Here is an 8,482-nt window from a genome sequence, read left to right on the forward strand (position 1 = left end):
AGAGTGTTTGGCGAGTGAAAATATATCTGTGCTAAACTTAATACTTAGCCTCCAACTCACACACTGGCGAGTAAAATCTGAGAATTTATTAGCCATTGGCTAATATTAGACATCATTTAGTCGCCAGAGTGAAGATTTAGTCGCATATGCGAGTGATTTACTCGCAATGTAGAGGGTTGGCATAGATCATTGAATCTGATTAGACCGTTAGCATCTCGCCCAAAAATGACCAAAGAGTTTCTATATTTTTCCAATTTAAATCTTGACTATTCTGTAGTTACATCGTGTACTAAGACCGACGGAAAATGAAAAGTTGCGATTTTGTAGGCTGATATGGCTAAGAACTATACTCTCATTCCGGTGTAATAATCAAGGCACTTTGCTTGATGCAGCAGGCGCAATGTTATTACGCAGCGCCTGAAAATAGTTCCAGCTAGGTAACTTCCAATAAGCCTATTTTCAGGCGCTGCGTAATATCATTGCCTATTTTCAAAAAATAGTGGAGTGTTCCTTTAAGCTGGATGTAAAAGATGCAGAATTTGTCATATATTATTTGAACATAAAAAAATAAGGTCCTTTTAAATGACCAAAGCCAACCTTGTTGTCGACGGCCAGCACAAGCAGGCAGCAGACCTCCACAAGCACAGCCCCGCTCTCAGAAAGAGAGCTCAGAGTGGGAGATTTTGACATCTCTGTACTGTGACATGGGGAACCACCGGGCTCCTGAGCTGCAAACACAAATCATACTCCATGGTAAGAAAACCCAAAATTATTTTTACACATTATCCTTAGAATCTAAAAACTGTCCATTTCTGTGTTCTGTTTAAGTTTTTTTGTGTAATGCTCATCCACATTACTGTGTACCTGTTTTTAGCACCACGAGGTGGAGTGAGTCGTCTCTGATGTAGGACACAGCTGCAATGTCATGGATGGGTACGCGAAGAATGATGTCTTCTCCATCACGCCACACAAGCTTCACATTGTATGCGGACAAACTCACAACAGCATCCTGCTCTGATGTCAGCTGTCCTGCCAACTGATGAGACTTCTGCAAAACACATAAGAGAAGCAATGTGGGAATTTATCTTCATGTTGCAAAATAAGGCAATGTCATTGACTGTCACTCTTACCCTGGCATTGTCAATAAGCTGCAGAACTTCTGTGCGGCTGGAGGGATTCAGATATCCAGGAACTGAGGTTAGCTGTCCCAGATACTACAACAGTAATAACAACAATAATGATATAGAGCCTTTCTAAAAAAAAAAAAAACAATATCGCTTTACAGAGCATGATAAACAGGAAAATAATGTGAAAAATGTATATTAAAAAAATAATGGCAAAAGAAAATAATAGGGATGCAGTGATACACCAAGAGACTGCACTGCACAGTTCTTTTATTTTATTATAAAAAAAAAAATTTTTTGTCTATGGAGTTCTAGAATCTAGGAGCAGCAGTGCTAAATAACCTGCCACCCATGGAAGTCCCTAACTATTAAGGGAGCGAGGGGAGAAATCATATAATTTCTTGATATAAAGTTGATATAAATGTGGGTGTCATCAGCATAACAGTGGAAACCATGGTGTCTCATTATCTATCCAAATGGAGGCATAAACTACAAATAGAAGCGGACCAAGTACTGAACCCTGGGGGACGCCACAAATTGATTAGATAAAGGGTTTGTAAAAAACAACTAGCTGCAAGATGGGATCCTTTGAAGAGCTTGTGGCAAACACTGTCAAATGCAGAGCTTGATTCCAAAAGAAGAATATTAAGGTAACTGATGGTTGAGTCTTCTTCACGCTCTTATGTTTGATTGGACACACTGCCTTTGATGGCAACAACAAAAGATATGGGAAGTGTTTTCTCCTCCATGTTAAAACGTTAAACACCAATACAATTTCATATGTTAACTATGCATGACTATTTGGTTAGCAGCATTTATTTGCATTTCCTGTTTTAGTTTTTCCTAGTCTGCAATCCTACCAGTACAGTTTGCCCCTTTCTACCTTTGCTAAGTTTTTTTCCCCCCCAAACAAAATGGTAAAATGTGAGCACATAATACAATAGCATAAATTTGAAGGCGAGTAATACCTTAACTTCTTTCTCAATGTAGTCATTGAGCAGAATGTCTGGGTCGATACGGTGGTCCGGGAGAGAGAGGGAGAAGGTGTGGAGGGCCCTGCGCTCAGTAGACTTCTCCAGGGCCTTCTTATCTCTCCCCTTCTCTCCTTTCAGAAACACCCGCTTGAATGGAGACACAATACCTGGCTGAAGAAAGAAAGAGAGAAAGAGGAAATCACATCACGACCAGAGGAAGTCAAAAACACAAAAGCTTTTTTCAGTGTAACCATAAGTTTATGAGTTTGGTCAGTGGCTAGCTGTGCCAAAATTATTCTTGCTGATGAGCTGATACACTTCACACTGACATACTGGATTTCCACTGACAACATCTTTGAATTCTGTGTTCTGGACTGATGGGGCAACTGTTACTACAACAATCCCAAGCCTGTAAATTAGGGGTGGGGGAAAAAAATCGATACAGTATAGAATCGCGATATTTTCCGCGGCAATACTGTATCGATACACGGACGCCAAGTATCGATCTTTTATTATACTATTTAGTAGAATATTAAAATCAATTTCTTTACAATCCACTAGATGGTGGTGTTGAGTTTTTTTCTGGTGAGGTCAGCTGGGTCACCTTCAGCATGCAGTACGTTAGTAAAATAAATATGGCAGCATCGCGGAAAGTTATCAGGAAAGCCCCGTCCGCGTTTAAATCAGATACTTGCTTCGGATTTGTAAACAAGGAGGGGATGTAAGTAGGGATGCACCGAATTTTCGGCATCCGAAAGAGAAAAACAGCCGAAAATGCAAGCCGAAAATATAGGCTACATATAATAATAATAATAATATATATGGCGCGCCGCGCCCCGCCCGGCAGTGTTCAGCGCGCATGTTTCACTCTCCTTGTCACTGCTCGGTTTGACGCTCCGCTCAATATTCCGCTCTATGAATGTGCGTTCCGCTCATGTACCGCTCATGCTAACCGGAAAAGCAAAGTCCTAACTAATGTTAACTAATGAACCTTATTGTAAAGTGTAAATATATTTAAAATCGCAATAATATTGTATCGTGACACAAGTAGCGTGATAATATCGTATCGTGAGGCCTCTGGTGATTCCCACCCCTACTGTAAATACATCAGCCTCCATGGAAGTACCAGTTATGTTGAATTAAGTTTAGCAATATGCGGTTTCTTTTAAAACACACGCTGTTAACACTCCTTTCCCTTCACATGCACTACTGGCTTAAAAACAACTACATAATCAACTAGTCAAAACACTACATTGGCTTGAGGGCTTTTATGAAACCCTATACCTTTGCAAAGCATAATGAGATTGACTTTCATGGAAAAAGGCTGCTACTTACTCTGTGGTAAACCTAACCACTAATGTCAGCTTACTATCCAACAGAAAAGTCTCTAAGCTCTTGGAAGTACTTAAGTCTGAAACCTGGAGGCGGACTGAATGTTCAGGCAACCACGTTGTATTTCAAAGTCTGTGGATTTGTAATGGTGAACAGCATTCTAAAATTACATTTAAGAAAAGAAGCAAGATTTCGGCGAGCCCTACCTCTGTCTCCATGATCAGTCACTTCGACAGCACAATGGAAACGGGTGGTGCACGACAGCTGTCCTATACAACAGTTGACTACTGTTGTGCGCTGCTCTCAAAACAGGTTGCATGTGGCTTGTGACAAATGAGAACGGGGACAACTCCGTCAAAGCAGCAAAAGAAACCACACCCCGTGACACACACGCGTGCATCTCTTCACACAAACACTCACGTTCTGCCTCAAGCTATAGTTCATGCAATCAGGAAGAACAGAAACATCACAGCCACAAGTTGTGTGTTTCCTGTGATGAAACACTCAAACAAACGGTAACCTCAAACAAACCATCCTGATATAACTTGATCTCCAATAATGCCATTCTGTTTAAATAACTGCTTTGAGGAAACAAGACTTCAGGTGTGTGTGTGTGTGTGTGTGTGTGTGTGTGTGTGTGTATTGCACACTAGTAGGTGCAAAATACTGGGCCGGGTATCTGCCAAAAATAATTAGGCTATGCCATTTAGAGAACAATAACACAAACAATCTAGAAGTCTATTAAAGTTAAGAAGTTAAGCAAAATCCCACATTATAATTAATTTAGTAAAATTATAATGTGCAAGTAAATGGCTCTTGACAATAAATAAAAATAATTTTATTGTCTTATACATTAATATTGTACTATAAGCATTTTATTATAGGCCTGGCTTAAAATGCAAATCTCTTTTCATACAATATTTAACAGGGGGGTGTCTGTCTCAGACAAGCCTATTTCTCTCACATACTAAATTATTAAACAGTCAAGGAAGGAGGCACTACAGGAACATCAACATTTCATGAGTCTGTGTCCTCCTGAAATTTCAAAAAACAAGGTGCACAGGTGATCCTCACCTGGATTAAAAAGACATACCCTTCAAAAGTTTGGTGTCAGCCAGATAAAAAAAAAAAAAAAGAAATTAATACTTTTATTCAACAAGGACACATTAAATTGATCAAAGACAGTAAAGATTTATAATGTTACAAAAGACTTTCAATAATAGTAATTAATTTCAATTAAATGCTGTTAATTTTCTATTCATCAAAGAATCCTAATAAAATGTATCACGGTTTCCACAAAAATAAGGTACAACTGTTTACAGCATTGATAATAAGAAATGTTTCTTGAGCATTAAATCAGCATATTAGAATGATTTCTGAAGCATCAAGGATTCACACAGAAGACTGGAGTAATGATGCTGAAAATTCAGCTTTGCCATCACAGGAATAAATTACATTTTAAAATATATTGAAATAGAAAACAGTTATTTTAAATTGTAATAATGTTTCAAAATATTACTGTTTTACTGTATTTTTGAACATAAGGGATTTCGTTCAAAACCATTTTAAAAATCTCACCAACCCCAAACTTTTGAATGGTAGCGTATATAAAATAGTGCTAACAATTAATTGCATCCAAAATAAAAGTTTTTGTTTACAAAATATGTGTGTACTGTGTATATTTATTATGTATATATAAATACACAAACAAACATATATATTTTAAAAATATGTACATGTACATATTTATATTCAAATATAATTTATATTTTATATAAATATTAATATTTTATATATAAACAAAACATATTTTCTTAAATATATACTGTATGTGTGTGTATTTATATATACATAATAAATGTACACAGTACACACACATTATGTAAACAAAATATTTTAGTTCGGATGCGATTAATCGTTTGACAGCACTAATATAAAAATACTTTATTGCTATAAGTTCGATGTTTGTTTATTTCAAGTTTTAAAAAAGCTGGTGTTTACATTACCAAGCAATCACAAAAAATTAATACCTGCTTGTGTTTGAGCTTTGCAAACCATCAGTTCAATTATACATATATTAGTACCCTAATTGTGGATTTGCAGTGCATTTTCAAATGATTATTAATATAAGAAAAAACTGATTAGACAAACCATTCACACTATTTCACACTGATTTTGACAGTAAATGACTCAATGCCTCCTCCCTGTGGCCATTTGGGGGAACTGATCCTCTCAGCTAAATCAGACAACCAAAACATTCATTCAACAAGAGTAAGATAGCTGGACTGAAAGCCCAGCCTTTGAAAGATTACACAACATCCTACAAAAATTGATTTGCTTTGACTGAGGGAAAGAATGCATCCGCCGCACAGTGGTGCTGGTGATTAAGAGGCAAACACAGGAGGCGTCACTTCCTGTCTGAATCTTTGGAGAACCCAACCCTCCATTCTCCCCTGTGTATGAGGAGGAAAGTCTGAGCTCAGCATGGAAACACCTCCCTCACAAAAACGCTGATCTGATAGGAAAGGTCACATCATAAGAACCGTGTCTGTGATCCTTCCATTCCTCACATCAGATAACACTGTTCCTGCATGCTTATTAACTTCATCATCGGATAGAGGAGTTATTCTCTAGACCCAAAAATAGAGTCAGAGAGGAGCGTTTTTAGGTCTGATAAACTGTACTCTCAGTGTATAAATGGTTCCTTCATTTTAGAAATAATGCTCAAAAATTTGTAAACTGTACACTTACATTTAGCAGATGCTTTTATCCAAAGCCACTTACAAATGAGGACAATGGAAGCAATCAAAATCAACAAAAGAGCAATGATATGCAAGTGCTATAACAAGTCTCAGTCTCATAAACTACCTTTAATTTTGCAAATGATTTCACAAAATCACGTGTGTGTGTGTATATATATATATATATCCTGCTTAAGTTACAAAATGTGTATTCGGTAAGTTAAGAAAATTCAGGATGTATTTTACATTCTAATTTTAGGTTCAAAACATCGAACTTAAAATGCATTAAGATGTTATTTTGCAGTTTAGGCTCTTTTTTGTTTATTTTATATATGCAATTCTATGGATGTAGTATATGAATCTGTGAGTAGCTACTGAGAGTATAGATTACAAATATATATATAAGACAGTACAGATGAGAAAAAAAGGTAGACCACTTACAAGGACAATGGAAGCAATCAAAATCAACAAAAGAGCAATGATATGCAAGTGCTATAACAAGTCTCAGTCTCATAAACTACATTTAATTTAGCAAATGATTTCACAAAATCACGTGTGTGTGTGTGTATATATATATATATATCCTGCTTAAGTTACAAAATGTGTATTCGGTAAGTTAAGAAAATTCAGGATGTATTTTACATTCTAATTTTAGGTTCAAAACATCGAACTTAAAATGCATTAAGATGTTATTTTGCAGTTTAGGCTCTTTTTTGTTTATTTTATATATGCAATTCTATGGATGTAGTATATGAATCTGTGAGTAGCTACTGAGAGTATAGATTACAAATATATATATAAGACAGCACAGATGAGAAAAAAAGGTAGATTTTAGCGTCTCAAATATTTTTCTACATGGCCATGAGGGCTCTGTAAACCTCTGACCGAAGTATGAGGAAGAAACTAAATGCAATAAAGAAACTCAGAAGAAAATGACAAGCGACAGATATGTAACAATCACAGTAAAGTCACACGCTGAGATTCTCGGTTTCTTTTGGGTGATAACTTACGCCTCAGTACCGCGACTAACGTACGTTAAACCACCAGCAACTCCCCTACTAACCCAGACCAGGTAGACTCCTCTAAATATGTTTAGTGATATGAATAAAATGTGAGTGTTTTTATGAGGCTGAAGAGAGCTAATGCAGCAGTTAATCTGTGGTCAGGCCAACACTTTTCAGCTACTAACGTTAACCGGTTTGTTGATCATGCGCGTGAACTCTCGTAATATTACAGTGTTGACTTACCTTTTTGACTTTCTTTACGTCATCCTCCATCTCTATGTACAAATGCTCTTCATTTTAACTGTATTAGATGCAGTGCTGTCCACGAGTTCAGTGCCATCTGCCTCATACACGTCAACGGAGGCGCTTTACCGATCTAAACTAAGCAAAACACCGATCCAAATCACGTGTTCGTGGATCGGAAATAAACAACTAACCTTCTTAAACGCTATAAAAATAGGGATTTATTCAGTGGGGGACAGAGACCGATAAAATGTCATAAAATAAAACAAAAACCGCAACAAACTTTTCAATCCTGCCGCCATTTTGGGCGTAGGACGTCTACCCATAATGCTTTGCGAGACAAACGGAAAACCTCATAAGTGCATACTAATCTACAAACTAAATGCATATGGTCTTATTCATAAACCCTGAAAATTAAAGATTTAAGTCTGTTTAGTTTGTTTTAGATCGTGCATTTTTACTGTAACTTAATAGTAAGTCTGTTCCTAGTACAGTGGCTCTTTAAAAAGGGGACTGGGGCCCTCTAGGGGGCCTCAGCAAACTTCTAAAGAGGCTACAAGAAGACTTAAATAATATACTTACAACAGTTTACCTTAATTAAAATGGCATAAACATCTCAAAATGTTTATTTCGAACATATAAATTGACATAATTGGAATCTGTTCCATCAACAGCATTTGGCTTTACTGATGGATTTACTCAATTATTTTAGTCTATTGATATTTCACCAATAGTAACCACCACCAAAGTAACATAGTTACTATTGTTACTCATATCCCCCCAGTCCTGAATGTGGTTACATAAGTTATGAATTCTGAATATATCAGAAGTCTCCATACCTCAGTAAATTTTCTTCACGGTAATTCGATTGAAGCAATTTGATAATAAAAATGAATTATAATAATGTCATATCTTTATTAAACAACAATTTGTTACTCTGGGAAATCTATCTCTATCATATATCAGTATACATTCACATACACATCAGAACATATACATTAGTATATAACCACTTTGATCTGTCATTGGGCAAATTCTGCATAAACATAAAGCATACAGTTTTG

The 8,482-nt window shown here is 36.5% G+C and overlaps 1 protein-coding gene across 2 annotated transcripts in view; it reads right to left on the reverse strand.

The window, feature by feature from the left end:
- The window catches only part of ccm2 (CCM2 scaffold protein), a 29,920-nt gene extending 22,191 nt beyond the window's left edge, over nucleotides 1-7,729 (reverse strand). The window contains exons 1-5 of one of the 2 annotated variants that reach the window (XM_016560177.1): nucleotides 7,419-7,729; nucleotides 2,093-2,269; nucleotides 1,131-1,214; nucleotides 865-1,048; nucleotides 598-728 (exon numbers count right to left, since the gene is read on the reverse strand). In XM_016560177.1, the coding sequence (XP_016415663.1) occupies nucleotides 598-728; nucleotides 865-1,048; nucleotides 1,131-1,214; nucleotides 2,093-2,269; nucleotides 7,419-7,448 (606 nt within the window). In that variant the 5' untranslated portion in view covers nucleotides 7,449-7,729. Of the gene's footprint in view, nucleotides 1-597; nucleotides 729-864; nucleotides 1,049-1,130; nucleotides 1,215-2,092; nucleotides 2,270-3,636; nucleotides 3,765-7,418 lie in introns of those variants that run through there. The other variant, XM_016560183.1, reaches the window with a different exon arrangement.
- Nucleotides 7,730-8,482: the final 753 nt, after the last annotated feature.

This window comes from Sinocyclocheilus rhinocerous, unplaced genomic scaffold (assembly GCF_001515625.1).
Source record: "Sinocyclocheilus rhinocerous isolate Xijiao unplaced genomic scaffold, SAMN03320098_v1.1 scaffold40, whole genome shotgun sequence".
NCBI classification, from domain to species: Eukaryota; Metazoa; Chordata; class Actinopteri; order Cypriniformes; family Cyprinidae; genus Sinocyclocheilus; species Sinocyclocheilus rhinocerous.